The sequence below is a fragment of the Grus americana genome, chromosome 4, assembly GCF_028858705.1.
Source record: "Grus americana isolate bGruAme1 chromosome 4, bGruAme1.mat, whole genome shotgun sequence".
Taxonomy (NCBI): domain Eukaryota; kingdom Metazoa; phylum Chordata; class Aves; order Gruiformes; family Gruidae; genus Grus; species Grus americana.
In genome coordinates, this window is record NC_072855.1 from 58,189,738 (window position 1) to 58,206,945 (window position 17,208).

The 17,208-nt window shown below is 40.3% G+C and overlaps 1 protein-coding gene across 1 annotated transcript in view; it reads left to right on the forward strand.

Annotated features, from left to right (window-relative positions):
• The first annotated feature begins 6,587 nt into the window (after positions 1–6,587).
• Positions 6,588–17,208, forward strand: part of ENPEP (glutamyl aminopeptidase) — a 38,287-nt gene continuing 27,666 nt past the window's right edge. The window contains exons 1-3 of the mRNA XM_054825257.1: positions 6,588–7,460; positions 12,306–12,447; positions 15,027–15,158. Of these exons, the coding sequence (XP_054681232.1) occupies positions 6,847–7,460; positions 12,306–12,447; positions 15,027–15,158 (888 nt within the window). The 5' untranslated portion in view covers positions 6,588–6,846. The remainder of the gene's footprint in view (positions 7,461–12,305; positions 12,448–15,026; positions 15,159–17,208) is intronic.

Consider the following 17,208-nt stretch of genomic DNA (forward strand, 5'->3'; position numbering starts at 1 on the left):
ACCCTCCTCTTAATGTGACACCCCCTTCAGGCAAACTTGCTGACTAGTACTCCAGTGCATATACCTCCCCACCCCTCACATACCCACCCGTTTGTGAGGTGAGTGATTTAGGAACTTGCCTGGGAATCAGTCAACTGATCTCTGTCTCCGCCTATCTCTTGCTCTGCTCAACCACTGCAGCAGCTATTGGCAGGGGCTGTAGGGAGGTAAGGACTGATGAAAATAGAGCTAGTCCTTGAAAGAGATATTCCATGCAGGGCAAAACAGATGAAGTAAATGTGGTTGAAGTCCCAAAGACATAGCTTGTTCTATTTCCATTTTGCAGGCAAATAAATTCAACTAGGAGGGGAGCAAGGGAAGGAAGCCAGGTCTATAACTGTCGACTTTTTTTCATCCCACAATCTCTTGATTCATTTTCAAATGCCTTAATATAACTTCAATCCTGTTTACGAAGGGTGAGAAAAAAGGATTTTTCAGATAATGGTAAATGAAACAGTTTATGCCACTGCAATTGTTTTCTGTTTTATCAGCTTCATCACCCTGGCCAAGAAAATGAAACAGGTAACAGACTTGGAAGTAACCTAAATACATGTTGACTGACAATTCCCCTGAGATTACATCTCCAACTGAGCAAAAATGTTTAACTGTCATGTCCTCTTCCATTAACTTGGTTTCATTTATGAGACTTTTCTAGTGCCGGAAATCATGCGAGCAGTTATTTTTCTGTGACTTGGCATGATTTCTGATGCACCTTCAGCAGCAAAGGACTGCATGAATTTATATAGCAGAACAAACAAATGAGAAATCTTCTCAGTTCACTGTTCTGCTTCTCAGTGACTTGCATTAGATGCTTCATAAACAGCATCTATGGCCCCTCACTTTGAATGCCAATGTGAATGAGGTATATGTGAGATTAACATGAAAGGTTTTCTTCTAATCTGTGTTAAATTTACTGTCTTTGAAAGCTCTATGAGTTTCATTCCTATTATATTATGGAATAGGTAAACTATCTTAATCTAAGCTACCCATTATTTTTACACTGCTATCATAACCTATTGCTCTTTTTTCAGATCCTCAAGCACTTTGCTATTGACTATTATGGAATTGCTCCCTGTGCACACATTTGTAAAAGAGTGAGATTCAGTGTCTTAATCTCTTTTAGTGATTAAAAGGATGATTGATCATTCCATTCTGTTCATCTTGCCGGTTAGTTTGATGCCTTCTTTTATTTCCACTATGTCTTTTTCAGTAAAGATGAGAAACCCACAATTTACTGTAAGTGAAAAAATATCTTCAACTGAAAATACTGTTTTCCACAGTAATCTCCATTACCTGCTCAATGAAGCTAGTATCATACTTAGATTTGGTACTATCACTGCATGCTGAGCAGACGTCATTACTGGGCTGACTAATGCTTCATTTTCATTTATTCAGCCTCTGAGCTTCCCCCAGATTCTAAAGGAGAAAGCAGGACAAATAAGCTTGCCCTGAAGGTTAACAGTTTCAGGCTGGGGCCAGACAAGGTAGGAAGGAAATTTTACACCTCTCCTCCATCAAAACACTTTTCTTCTCATGCTCCGCTACCTACATAGAAACAGATCAATATAACTGCATACCAAATGACACAGCGTGCTCAAGGGCAGAGGTGGCACCTCAGGGAGCTGCAACTCATATCAGATAGATTAAAAGTAGTGCCCTGAATTGCAAGTGGAGAGAGGAGGTCTTCTAAGGTATCACGATCATCCTCACTCACCAAAAAAAAAAAAAAAAAAAAAAAGTGAAGAGAGTGGAAAGGAAGTTTTTCATTCTAAGAGGATAAAATGCCTCCAGAAGATCATCAAGGAATTTCCCACTGGGTTTCTAAACTGCAGTACTTGGTTTTCCTGTGGTCCTGCTGGCATCCCAACATACCCTAGAGGTCGCACTGTAAAAGCTTGTTGCTTTTCTCACTTTTGCTTTAGGAAGTTGTTAAACAAGATGTATGTTGAGTGAGTTTGAAAAAACATCCATATAAGTTAAATTGTATTTTGTTGATACAGTAGAACTCTCCTCAGGAAATTTCATATTGGAAGCTAGACTTTGAAGTGCAGAGCCATAAACTGTAACTATTTTAATGATCAGTGTTGACAAGAAATACAGTACTAAAATGTAAAAATAATAAAACATGTTAGAATTGGAAAGTTGGAACTGTATTTACCAGGATCCAGATTATTCTAGGTTTGTATTAAAGGTTAATGATTAGAATGAAAGAACCCAAGCAAGCTCATCTTTGTAGCAATGTAGTGGAAGACTTAATGATATGATATGATATGATATAGTGAAGCAAATGAATACAGTTTGACTTGCTTTGTTTACACAGGTAGTATAGGAGATGAAATTCACATTTTGAGGCACAGAATCTGCATCCAGGAATTTGAAACAGGAAAAAAAAGAAAGAAAGGAAATAAAGTGTCTACTAAAGGTAACTCACGGTACTTAGATGTGAAGACGCTTTGAGGTAACTCCCTTCAGCCTTGACCCTAGTGATAAATAAAACATCCAGCACTGACCTGCTGGGGGAACACAGCAGAACCCAGAATAGGTGGTGAGACTGCACTGCGCTCCAACTGGACTGTTATATACGGGGCTCGTCAGTCTGCAGCAGGAAATAACACAGTCTTCCCGAGGCACCGCAGCCAACAGTACCCCACAGCTGGGGCCAGATTTTAAATGGGGAAACAATTATGACTAAAGAAATCCTGACTGCCTTTCTCAAATCAGTTCACTACATTTGCATTTCCAAACAACACAAACCCAACAGGACATTTTTTGTAGTTAAAAACTGTCGTAGAAAAGATTGTGAGTGGAACAAGGACCACTGCAAGCCAGTAATTACTAAGACTCATGAACTCTAGGGGATTAATGATTGCTAGAGGGTGTTCAAAGCCAAAGATGAAGACAAAATCAGTCATTACAGACGTAGGAAAACACTGGACAAAGGAATTATTTCTGACACAGTTCATTTGTGACCTGGTGGAACACCACAACCAGTTTCACATTTCTCAAATTAATGTCCTAAACTTTTTTGTTTTTTGGGGCGTAGAGGGCCACAGGGGAGAAGTCTACAAGTGCAGCTCCGCCAGAAAGCAGTCACTACAGCAGATTGCTTTATGCCTTCTTTTTTTTTTGCAAGGACAAATCTAATGAGGAGCGTTAGTTTAGCATAAAGAGAGCCAAATTCCTCCTGATGGAGGCAGAGAGGATCCCTAAATCTCATAGCAGGGGCAGCTCAGCGAACAGAAGGAACTCAGAGGTACTTAGACTCTGCTGCCCTCATGTTGCCTTAATGTTCCTGGGCACAGGGAGCCAAAGACCTCCTTGGCATAAGGCCGGTAAGTGTTTCATGTTATTCCAAGGATGAACTTGGATCAGAGGAGTTTCATTTGTGGTCAGTTGCAGTGGAGGTTTTTTTCTTTTAATTTTAATATACTTCATTTATTTCCATGTCTTTGATGCTTTCCAGAGCAGCTCTTTTCTCATTGTCAGCTTCAATTAAGGATTTTCTGGGACTATGTGACTTCTCCCTGAATGCCTACAGCAGGCTTGTGCTAGTGCTGATCCTAGCTGTCACTTGAAGAAATTTTATTCCATTTTCCAAACTCAGAATTGGAAATTATATTGGAAATGAATGGCTGATGATTTGGAGATAAAAATTAGGATTCATTTGTATTCCTGGTAGTTGTCTGAGAAGATATCTGGATATTGCTCCTACAGGCATGTACATGTCCCTGCCAGCAATGTCATGACAGAGCAGGGTGACTTCATATCCCCTCCATTTTAGGTAGCCAGAGGAGCAGTGTGGCAAATTCTGGTGTAGACTAAGAACTAAATTCTAACTTAAAGTGAAATTGCTTCAATTAAAAATCAACACCAAACAAATTATAGCAGGTGTTAGCATTGTCCAGGTGACTGATAAGATTGTTTTAAGTTCTTTTCAGTTTTCTAGAAATTAAACTAAGGCAATTTAAACCCCTCTAAGCTTGGCCAGCTTGGAGTGAGCTTTCTTCCACTTTCCACATCGAGATTCATCATCTTATGCCCATAGGGAGAGGGTAGACAAAGTATCTATACCTCATTGATAAAGACCATGGTGGTCTCCTCTCTGGGGAGGCAGATCCTGTTCCCTGCCCCTTTCTACCTGGAGACAGCCAAGCAGGAGAGTACCTGGCATTGCCTTTGGGACGTCTGCCATCCTTTATTGCTCCTGTGTAGAGGAATTAATAGTTTGAGCCTTGTCTTATCCTTGGACATATATATCAGGTCATTGGTCCCCAGATATGTTGGCAGCTAGGCAGCTTCTTAGCACTGCTAGCTGACCCCAGTGGTGTCAGCTAGGAAGAAAGCATATTTCTGATATGGGAGGGTAAGTCTGCTTATAGCTACCACTATCAGAAATATATTATACCTAGTTTTGGCTGCAATTAGGCTTGAACCTCAGTTTTTATAAAGAGAAGATCAATGCCACAGCTTGCATATAACTGCACAACTGCTATTGACTGGCAGAAGACACCAATAATCACTGCCACTTGTTGAGCTAATTCATTTGTCACTCCTCATTAGCTTGTAATAGCTTTTACTGCTAGTGTTGTTTTTAAGGCCTAGGATAAGAAATATATATATTTTTGCTGTTTAGGACCAACTCATCCACATAAGTTTTCTCGCTCTTCCTGAAAGACGTACTTGTTACCAGAAATCTGTAAGTCTCTTCATAATTATGGTAAATAATCTGCTCTACAGTCTACAAACTCAAACAGCATTTTTCACCTTCAGATTAAAAATGTAACAGAAAACCTCTTGGCTAAGGAGAATGAAAATAGGAGCCATGTAAAAAGCATGCCTGAAATCAAGACACATTTACTATCTCATCACTTATGGCTTGCTCTGTCTTAAGATGTCTTATTTAAAATCTATTCTTGCTCTTTTTCCTTGTTTTGTCCAATCAGAACAAAAGAAAAGCTGAAATGGTTTTAAATGTTAAGACCATGATCTTCAATGCTGGCTCTGTTGCTAGAAGTTAAATTATTACCCAATCCATTAAAGGGCACTAGTTTCCCATGTCATATCTAGTTTTGATCACAGCAGAGAAATGGGAAACAATAAAAACAGACATAATGTGAAACAGATTTTTAGCTTTCTGCTTGATTTTTTTGGTATTGTTTTTTTCACTTTTGAAAATAGCTGAGTAAGAGTTAACTTGATGCTCTTCAAAAAAAGACATTTTCTTTTCTTAGTTCCTGTTTAAAACAAGATGCTATATAAATAGTAGTGTGCTGCAATAGTGCTGATGCGGATTGGGTGGCTAAAGTTCCCCATGGTGGCTGGTGATATTTCAAAGGGAAACATAAAGCTTGTGAGCAGATCCATTTCTAAAAAGACTGGATGAAGTCTATCCTGGAAAAGCTCCTTCCCTGATTCAGTGCATCTCACTTGGAGTATGTGTTGACTGATTCTAAGGCCTAAGTCAAACCATCCAGTTGAAAAAACAAAAGAGGCTAAGTAGTCAGAGAGTTGTAACTGATGTGAAGAGTGATGTTAATCTGTCTCCTAATAAACTAAAACAGGAGGCATGAAGCCAAACTGATGTGCCTGATTAAAAATCTACTCAAGTGGGCTCCATAAGTGGAGAAAAAGGGTTAAGAGATACAGGGACTGAGGTTTCTATTCAACAATGTTTTCCTTTAGTTCAGCATCAAACAAGTTCAAGACTACTGCTGTACTCAGTTTCATACTGCATTAGCAACATCTTGCTTGCAGCCTTAGCAAGACCTTACTTACAATAAGTTCCCCCAAGCAGAATCAGGCTCTATTCAGTTAATTCGTTTCAATGAAGCACCACATTGTGATGACATGCAGTAAATGCTAGATTAGATCTTTAGTACATAAAGCTTATTTAGAAGTGTCCCTCACAGCAAGGATTCACAGGCAGTACTGTAATTGTGCTGACCAACAAGGCAATGCTGTTCCAGGCTACCAACTTGCATGAATGGTTATGAGCAATCTCCTGGAAAACTGGCCCTATGAGAGGGGGAGAGGAATTAGACACATTTTCAAGTTTGAAGTCAGTGATCAAAATTTATGGTTCCAGTGTGCATTCTTCTGCCCGTGACTGCCTCAAGTTACTCAGCAAAGGTAAATGAGCCTAGAAAAGAGGGGAAGCAGCTGAAAAGGCCTTGAAAGATGTATGTGCTTTTTGCTGGATTTTTTAGACTTTGGAGATGTCATTTCACAAAATATAGGGTGGAAGTTCAAAGAAATTTTTGCTAGTAAAAGGAAAAAAATAAAATAAAAAAACCCCAAAACCTCAAAAACCCAAACAAGACACAGCAGGGGGAAAAAAAGGAAGAGGTAGTGGCAAAGGTTGAGGGTTTGAAGCAGTTACACCTCTATCTGCAAACTCTTTCTGAAAGCTGCTGACAGAGCTTTGGCATCTGATCATCTCCTAACTGCTGATTAACATAGCACTGTTTTATATTTAACTCAGGCCAGAGCAGGAGGGGCTGGGGGGTGGGGTTGCTCTGCTTATAAGGGGAGCACAGCAGGAACAATGTTCTTCTGTGTCAGTTCTCTCCGTCTCCCAGCCCAGCCGCACTCCTTTCGATCATTCACATTTCCTCCAAATGCATGTTGTCTTTAATTAATTGAGTGTCTTGTGGAAAGCGAGGTGGGGGAGACGGGCAGAGAACAGCCATAGCTGCACAATTAAAATACAAACCAAGTCTGCTGAGTTTACTGAATGCAAGTGCTGAAGTGACTAAAAAGCTTTTTTATGGTTAATGTTTTCCTCTAAGAACAGACCCGGGAGCAGAGATGGAGGGCATGGATTTTGAGGATAAGAAGTCCAAGAGATACTGCATGAAGACAAAGCATGTGGCTATCATCTGTGGCGTTGTGGTAATTGTAGGTCTTGCCGTGGGGCTTGGTGTGGGATTGAGCAGACCTAAATCTCAGCAACATTCAGAGGAAACAGATCAGCCAACAAATGCTCCTCCCCAAGTGGATTCGGGTCCCTGTCCTCCTAAAAATGATGACACTGGAGACTGGAAACATTTCAGGCTACCCACTTATGTCAAGCCTATCCACTATGATCTGGAAGTGAAGCCTGAAATGGAGACAGACATTTACACTGGAACAGTGAGTATTTCTATTGCTTTGGAAAAATCTACCAGCTACCTGTGGCTCCACCTGCGAGAGACCAAGATTACAGAAATGCCCACACTGCGGAAATCCTCAGGACAGCAGATTACTCTGAGTGACTGCTTTGGGTACACGCCGCAAGAGTACATAGTGATGAAGGCAGAAGCAGACCTCTCTGTCAGTAATGAAAGTGATCCCTATATACTCACCCTGAAGTTTCAAGGCTGGCTGAATGGTTCCCTGGTGGGGTTTTATAGGACCACCTACACTGAGAACGGACAGATCAAGTAAAGCAGTTTTTGTTTTATTTATTAAATTTTCTTCTCTGTATCTACTTGCTCAGGCCTGCTCTACTCCTGTTCCAGCTTCTCAGTCTTGTCTCTCACCAACTTGCTGACATTTCTGGGCTGTTCTTTAATTTTCTCACTCCCCTAAGGAAGGTGCTGTATTCAAAACCCTTTGGCTGTTGACAAGTGAATGTGGGCTGGAGAGATGAGGGGTTTGTTGTTATTACTATTCTGAAAAACTTTTTCAAACTCTACTGGTCCCCGGTTACCTTTGAGCTTTACAAATGGCTCCCTTAGAGAGCTGGAGGGATCAAGGCCTGGTTTTATCTCTGTAATACAATAAATAGCATACAGCTCTCACCACTCTCTCCTGTCACTCCCCAAGGTAACAGTTTCAGTGTAAAATGCTCTTGTGATAGTTTTCCTGACAATGTCACTCCTTGATGTTGCAAGGCTTAGATATATCCAAACAAGAACTTTCCTGTCCCTCCTGCAGCTGGTTTAAATTATGGGTAGGAAAGACCAAACAATGAAGGTTATCTTTGACTTGAGTGTTTTGTGCTCCAGGTTTTCCTCTTTAATATATCAATAGTTATTGAAAAATTACAAAGCCTCTGCCAGTCCAGTTAACCCATTCTGCTTCCCTGGTTTGCGCTACTAAAAGGTGGAAGCTTGAAAAAGCTATTGCCCACTGCTCAGAGGCATTTCTTCACAGTTAACTTATGGAGAGGACACTCATCCATTTTCCAATATTTACGTTTCTGAAGTGACTCATTCCAGCTGACAGGCAACACCAGGAGTAGTAACAGTGACAGGCACCAGCAGCAGCAAATCCAAGAGGCAGAGGAAAAAGCAAGCACTGATTTTTCATACTTAAATATAGTTATCTGATCTGGGAAGAAGCAATGCAGTAAACAGCTTGAACCCCAGCTAGCTCTTTCCCTCTCGTTTTGCTCCATCTACCACCTCAGTATTGCTCTGACTTGGAAGGTGCTTTGGTTTTATACTTTGAGTGTCTGACATCCCCACAGCAGTTTTAAAGTGTAACCTCTTAGCATCTTTCTAAGTTGAGGTCTGTTACTTCCTTTTATTGGTGAAGGATACCTAGGTATTAAATTAACTACCTCAGGTCTGTCACAACACCAGAACAGCAGGACCAGAACACAGATCTCCTGAGCCACAGAGAAGGAGAGGTGAGTGCCCATCCCTCAGATCCAGACAGTGTAGGAAGACAAGGACCAAGCATCTGATGTCAGGAAGAAAGGAGAACTTCATAAGCTAAAGAAAGCATAAGATGTGAGCTCACTTTGAGAGGGTTCCTACTTCTTGATTTGGATGCTGGAAGCTACAATTGCAAGGTTGATTGTAGCCAGCAATCTGAAAACACTCAATACAGAAAAGACCTTGAGCATGTGAGTTTGTTTGTTAGGCGTGAGAGGGGCTCTGGTAAGAATGTGTGAATGGTGATTTCTGAAATGCTTTTCATGTTTGGGCAGATTGCTTGTGGGGGTGGAAGAGGTGATGTTCAGGACAGTGATAAGTACAGCTTTCAGTTGAAAGCAACTACCAGCCAAGTGGTGCTGCAAACACCAACCAAGCTGCTGCTATGTGGCATGAGGGTAGTTGATAGGATGGGGTGAGGAAGGATGGTGAGGGAAAGGTTTTATTACTTATTAAAACTGCATTTTCCCCTGGCTTTCTACTCAAAACCGATGCTAACTGGTATTAGCTTTTTTATTTCACCTTTGCCTGAGGTAGACATCACCCTTGGAAAATTTCAACCCAAATAGTTCATTTTTTGTCATGTTATAAGTAAATCCAAATCAGATCAGGTAATAGCAAAAGTCAAGCAAGTCTGTTAATAGTGGATGTTAGAGAGAAGGGGGCTGAGGTGAAAATGAGAGCCAACGTGTAATTAACGTACTCCCCCATCCCTTCTGGGCAGTGTTAGAAGCAGCGGGACCTTTTGAGAGAATTACTAACACCGGAAAGTCAGCTCCCAGGACTGAGCTGCTCCCCAGCTGTCTATCTGTGAAGGCAAAGGCTTGCTAAAGCATTGTTATAATGCCTTTTGTTTACAAACCGGGCACATGTCCAGGCTCTGCTGTTGGTTAGATTCAAATCCCGCACCACATTTTGTGGAAAACCCGTAGAAATATGCTGAACATGCCTGCAAGTCTGGGGTCCTTGAAAGATTTAGGGAGAAGAACGCCTCATTTGGGAATGCTGTTCAGACAGATCACGCAATTCCCATCAGGACAAAGGTGCTTTTGGACATGCCCAGAAGTGGATTTTGAGATACCTTGGGAACACAACTATTTAAATGGACATGTGGGTGAGGGGAGGGAGCAGGAAAGCAGAAACTTTGAGAATGCAGATTTTAGACATAGATCTGCCTAGATCCTCCTGTGGGTGCCTGAATCCAGCTTGTCCTTGGGTAAAGCTATTCCTCTGTCTGTGCATTTCATTTCCCCATTGACGAAAGGGGAATAACTGTCCTCCCCTACTTTGCATGATGCAGTGAGCATAAATATGTTACAATGTGTTATTTTTGGATAACACGGAAAGGAGCGCAGCAAGAGTCCCTTCCTGGTGTAATGGGTTCTTTAGTTCCTCTCAAGGAATGTGCTAAAACCCCCTTTTATTTTCTCCTTAATGTTACAGATAATAGAAACACGTCATAGCAGCTGGTTTTGATTTTCATTACTATTAGTGACAAGGTATGGCTTCCTTATTATAGAAATTCTCTCTGTCCTCCATAAGAGGAGAACAAGAGGCTTATAAAAGATACTCAGCTGGGGACATCTCTAACAGGGAGAATTGCTTTTAGGATTTTATTGATTAGGGAAAGGCAAAATATTCTTTAGTGTAGCACTCCTGGATTTCTTCCTCAAGGAGCAAATTTTCTCAGAAGCAGCAATGAATCTGAATTTAGGGAAAGACTAGGAAAAGAATTATTTAATTAGCCCAAGGAGAGGGGGTTTTGCACTAACCCCCTGTGCTTTGGGGGGAAAAGAAGAGGGGGAGGGTGAAGGGAAATTTATCATGGTTCTAAATACCATGGTTCTAACGTTGTTTTATTTTGGGAACAACAGCTGGATGCAGTCACAGCCAGATCATCACCTATTACTATGATATTTGCAACTGTCACCTCTAGTTCACATTTAAAGGTCTGGACATCAACAGCAGGTAGAAGGGCAGAAGCCACCAAGCAGTGAAGAAAATCTTATCTAAAAACTACATTATACAGTTTGAAAGGAAATTACAACAATTCATGTTTCTAGTGCCACTTCTAGGCATGCCATAGCCTGGAGTTCTCATCATCTACCCCATAGGAATGGTAGTGCTAAGGTTTTGCACTGCTGATGTCTGTTTGCCTTCACAAATATATGAGAACAGATGGATTATCACCTTATAAATCAACAGAGATATCACAGTGTTATCAGTCTATAGGAACAAGATATAAATGTGTCAAAATATATAGCCAATTTTTTAAGCAATAGCTGTGAAGCATTGCCCTGGGAACTTGAAGTTAACTTAATTGTGAAATAGCTTTCAAATCCTACAAAAAGTAGAGAGTGACATCAAACAATTTACCAAGCAAAAGAAGCTCTGTTGAGCCTGCAGTTATGTTAAGGTGAATGTTTATTATGCTTTCTGCCCATGAGCTTTTGAGTTACTATTCCAATGAACATGAATGGTAAGAATCCAGACATACTACCTCCATCAGGCTTGTAAATGACCGTTGCTGCAAGTTCTTAATGACCAGTTTAGTATTTAACCATCACAGAGAAATGCCAAGGGCAAAAGAAACATTGAAAAATTGGTTGTCAAGTGAGCTTGTAGGATTGCTGCAGATCTGTAATTTATGATGTACACTTTTAATTACTGTTTGGAAAGAAAAACTACCTTAATATAGTTGGAGCAGCTGTGGAAGTGCTGTCAGAAAATGCTCAACATTCCAGATTAATTGAAGAAACATCTGTGATCCCTTTCACCATCAATCACTGGAGAATACACTCTGCCACTGTATGGTTCATTAATGGAGGAGCCCGATGTCACTGTGAGAAACAAGCATGATATGAACGTTCACAACCTTCACCTTATTTTTTTACATGACCCCTATTGTCTAGCTCCTCCAGTTGTTTTTGCGTAACTGAGGTGACTTTCTAATCCCCCCAACATGGCTAGCATTGCATCAGTTGCGTACTAGGATGTTCACCTGAACTTTCCATGCTTTCTCCAGCAGTTTCATTAATGCAGTCAGGGGAGCATAACAGCACCAGCAGAAAACTGTATGTGGTAACTGCAGAAAAAGAAACACACAAGCAGGATGAGATTTTAGGGGCACTTACACAATTCCAAGGTGTCTTCTCAAGAGATGTTCAAGACTCCAATCGCAATATATGCTCTAGTGGGTAAACAACACATGGAGTGACTTAAGTAAACATCCCTATACCAGGACCTTAATTTCCTCTCAGATGATACCCTCAGTAGTTTATTTTAGGCACAAAAATCAATCAGGAAGGTAAGCAAAATTTTTACCATCCATGAGGGGTCATTCCTATCTTATTGCCTGGCTCCTAAAAATATTTGATGATAAGCATTTCCCTTTAACTTTCTCTCTGAAACCTAGAGGATGTTGATGACCAACTTTGAGATATATGTGTTGCACATGCCTATACAATATCAATTTGTGCATTTCTGGTGTCACCTACTTTTATGAATGGACACGTACACACAAATATTTGTAGTTGACTTTAGTTTGTGAAATTGCTAAGAAATTATGCAGATAAGATTTAAAAGGTATATAATGAAGGCTTGCCAATGTGTTGTTTGTTTAAGGAGCATTGCAGCTACTGATCATGAGCCAACAGATGCACGGAAATCATTTCCTTGCTTTGACGAGCCCAACAAAAAGGCAACTTACAACATATCTATCATCCACCAAGACGCGTACCAAGCACTTTCAAACATGCCGGTACAGGTATGTATTTCCCAATTCTGCTGCCTAAATGGAATGGTTCTATAAATCCACTGGAAAGGTAGCATGGATCGCAAGGTCCTCACGCGTTCACAGACTCTACCACCCAGACGCTGTAAAACTAATGGTTAATAAATATTCCATAAAACAGGACTGGTTGGTTGGTTGGTTAGACTCCCAGTGGTCCACCAGCACATAACATGGCAATAGAGAGCCAAATTCAAAGCAGAAATGAAACAGCTCTTAACTAGCTGGCCCTCTATTCAGATATGCTAGATGAGCATCCCCTAATAACTATAAATAGGTAATGGCAGGTTGTTCAGTTAAACCAGGTGGACTCTGAGAAAGAATACTCTGGAAGACAGCTGCTTCCCAGATGGGAAGTCTAAAATAATCACTGAAACTACATAATGGTCCAAAGCAAGGGTCTGCTGATCACAATCTGATGGCAAAGGATCCTGCTAGCAAGAAAGTCCAGGAGTATTATTTTTAATAATACGGGATCTGAAATCCCATCTGTCAGCTCATGGGTGTGGACACTTGTCAGTTCACCATGACTACAATTTCCTAAATAATCTATTTCTGGACCTCGTGGGCCACATTCCAAGTTTTGTACAGAATTCAATGGCATCAATTATCTACTTCTGGGCACTCTGGAACAAGATTGAATGGCTTTCAGCTGAGAGAATAGTTTAACTGAATGTGTAGTCCAATGTATAATTTCTAATGAATATGTTCTGAAGTGGGAGATAAAGTGCCAAGTTTGTTTTTTTTAAAAAAAGTGCTTCCAGCCTTCAGGTTGTTGACATTTGCATCTTCCCAATCACTCCCCCACGCAGAAAACAAAGGTCCGCTTTACTGTGTACTTTTATTTAGAGTCCCTCAAACCTTAACTGTCCCCTAGCAATGCAGCTGAGAGAACTATTACCAATCTGATACAGCTGTCTCCCAGACCCTTTGCAAGTTTAAAGCTCTGTCCTGTTTTTATTAAAAATAGTTCTATGATGCCTAACAGAGCACCAGGCACTTTGATGACCAACATATGAAAGGAGAGTGTTTGCTGTACCTTCCCTCACAGACCCCAGATAAGTGAGAGTATCGGCAAGGAAGGTGAGGGGATGAGACTAGATGTTATCAAGATTTAGTGGGTTCTGAGATTTACTTTACACCTTTACGCATGGAGCTTGCTTCTAGTATTGACATACAAAAATAAGCTTTCAAAGGGCTAGCTACCACTTGTTAATTAATTTCCTAAAATCCAAGTATAGGCAGGGAAATGTAGATTAGTCTGGGTTCATACTCAGGTTTGACTAATGGATGATAGCAGGGCACTTTTTCATCTGGTGTGCTCACAAGGTCAGTAGCTCTGTTCTTAGTAGTGAAAGATCTTTGGGAAATCTTTTCAATGGATGGAAATGTAGTAGTTTGCAAATGCAAGGCACGTTGTGTTTTATACATCCTGTAGTAGCTTTGGTGGTGTGGAGCTTTATAATCAACATGGCAAAATCAGCTCAGCAAAATCAGAAACTTGTACATTTCATTTGCATTTTTCATTGGAGTGAATTTTTTTTTTTTACATTTTTTTTTTCACTGAAGTCCGGACTTTATTGAAAGAACAAAAGATATCAAAATAGAGTCAAAATAAGTTAAATAATGGAAAAGTAGGTAGCGAATATCTCTGTGAAAAGGGGTTTGTGAATATATCTGTGAAAAGGGTTTTTTGCTCATGGAATCATATTACCTGTAACATTCACTATCTGTGTTTTATTTATATTGCGTTTATAACAAACAAATCTCATGAAGTATTGTATCTCTAGTAGAAGGTTAGTGTCTTTTATATGCTGTTTGCTTTTGTCCTATTTAAATTAGTTCACTCAGAAGCATAAAAAATTATCAGGCAGGCAATAGCAGATAATGAATAGCAGAAGTAAATATTTAGAGGATGAATCACATACAACAGGTTGCAGGTTTGGTCATATAGTTCAGTTGACAGCTAAGGACATTTGGAAAAATCAGGAATGGTTTTTAATTGATTTACAAAATAAAACCTATGAACCTTATGTACACTTAAACAACCCACTGATTACCAGTGCTAATTTGTATCTGAATGAGTTCAGGATAGATCCATTACATTGGTCTTTATTGTAAGTAGCATGTCTGCAATCCCTAACTCCTATAGAATGCACATATTTAAGAGAGGAGAAAATCCAGTGTCTTCTCTGATCTGTCCAAAGTGATGTTATTTTATGCAACTATTTCAAGAACAAAACACACTAGCAACAACTGCAAAACTCCTGTTGGCAAAATTCCCATGCATGTGAATGATTTCAAATCCTTGATGAAAATTAGAACCAGGTAAACTTATTTAGTGCAGAAAAACAAAGTCCCATTTCATGTGTTGCAGTATTGCAGAAAAAACCATTTTGTCTGTTCTCATGTCATCATGGGATGCCAGAAGAGGTGAACCTGGAGAGGTGATTTATCATTCCTATGTAGTTACAGCCTTCATAGATATATTGTACCCTCTTCTGCATGTGTTTGTAATTCCAAAAATCAAATTAATTATTTTTCCATTTCTGCAGAAAACTGAACAGCTGGACGGTGGCTGGACTCAGACAACTTTTGAGAAGTCAGTTCCCATGAGCACTTACTTGGTATGCTTTGCGGTGCACCAGTTTCAGTGGGTAGAGAGAATATCTGCCAGTGGAAAACCCGTAAGTCCTGTTGCAGCCTGAACATGGTTCAGATGACAGATGTACTGTGATTTGCATTTTTTTAAAAATGAAACATCGCTTTTTATAATACATACGGAAACATATTTTCCCCTTTCCTATCGCTTATTTTATGCAGCCTGTTTTATCAGATTAGGTGTTCACAGTGGTCCCTCTAACCTTGACTACTTACAGTGTTTTGCAGTCCTTCCCTGTCTCCCATCTTGGGGAGATCCCAGTAAGTACCTCCCACGCAGGCACATGGGAGAGGAAGGAGCACTGTTTCTCCAACCTCATCCCTGACTTGAAGCCAGAGTCTGAGGGAACGTAAAAGTCCAGGGGTACAAGAGATTGACAGGCCATGGATACAAATACTTTACAGTTTTCTGTGGGTTAAAAGGTATGAATCTATGCACTCGGTGTCTTACTATTTACAATCATGAAGACATAGGACTACAAAGCCATATGCCATTATGTATTGGCTCTAATATTCTTTATTTTACAACAGTGGCTAAATGCAACAGCCCAGTGTAAGTTCTTTACAAATAAGTATAGAGGTGATAGCGCCTGCCTAAACAGCTGGATATTTGGTAGGTGCCCTAATGAAGTGAGTATGTTTGAATCTGTATCCATAAAATTAACATAGGTCCTTTATTTAGATGCAACATGCTGTCCAATCCAGTTCTTGCCTAGATTCAAATCTCCCAAAGGTGCAGCCAATCAGGCATAAGGATATTGCAAGACATTACTTTGAATCACAACCTGAAAGCCTAAATACAATATGTCCCTCAACATAAATTCCTCATTTAGCCTAAACCTAGTCTGGGATGCTCAACCCACAGTTAATTATTTATTGGTTTACATCTTTTTTTCATGTGAGACAGAGGATGATCCAAGCGCTGTGCGCTCTTGCTGCTTCCCCTTCCTTTCCCCTTAGGGGTGTAACACGTGCTCTTGCAGTTCAGCTGAGCTGGCAGCACATTCCTCCTCTTCTGGAGGCAATGACACCAATGGACAGGGAATCTAGAGCAAAGCCTCAGCCAGACCACTGTTCCCCTAGCAAGTAAGCTCTTCCTGAGTTTCTCTATTTGAAAAAGCTCAGCAAATCCTTCCCTACTTAAGGCTGTCCAGTGATGTGAAAACCTGCCTTGTATGAATCTCCAAAGTGCTGATCCAGTTCTTAGCAAAGACCTCCTGGCATAGTGCTGGGCTGAGGCCTCCCTCCTCTACGCCCTCGCTAGCATCACGCTGTACGCTTATATTATTTCTTGACAAATAACTAAGGCTAAATTACATTTAGCCAAGCAAATGGAGCCTGGTTTGAGATAGCGATGCAATATTCTTAGATCCCTGCTGTTTGGCTGAGTAATTTCCAAAACAGGAGAACATTTTAAGCCACCCAGCCACACAATTTTGTTAACCAGATGCTCTTCGGCAGGGCTGCTCCATTCACTATCAGGGACAGGACTTCGATCATTTGGCATCAATAGATACTCTCTAGAGTTTAGTTATTTTAAGAATCAGAATTTTGGCAGCTTTTGTAGAACACGGTGTGGTAGGGGGAAAAAAAAGTGCTGAAGGCATATGTAAAACTCTGTTTTCTAGATGCAAAAGTTAACTTTCTCTGCTTGTCTGTGCCACACTCCAGAACAGGTCAATATTTGTTGGGTTTTGTTTGGTTTTTTTTTCCCCAAGCGAAACAGTAAAGCCCACAATGTTCCTGACTGGTTGTAGCTTTTCTAAATAGAAGGGAGTGTTCACTGAAATGTGATGATTAAAGTGTGTGTGTATAGAAGCAGAGGTATTCGTGTCAGCACAGAGGTTGCCTGAAGAAACATCTTCTAATTCAGGCCTTGGTTACTACATATTTTATTAATGCTATTCACTAAACAATGTCTGAGGGCTTGCTGCACTAGAAAACTTGGGTTTTAAGTGAGGTTAAAATCATCATTGTTTCCTTTCTCTTAGCATGGACATAGTTTTATCAATATAAAGTATATGTGTAAGATTGTTTTTAATTAAGGGAGCCACATAAACTCCGTCACTAAAAATT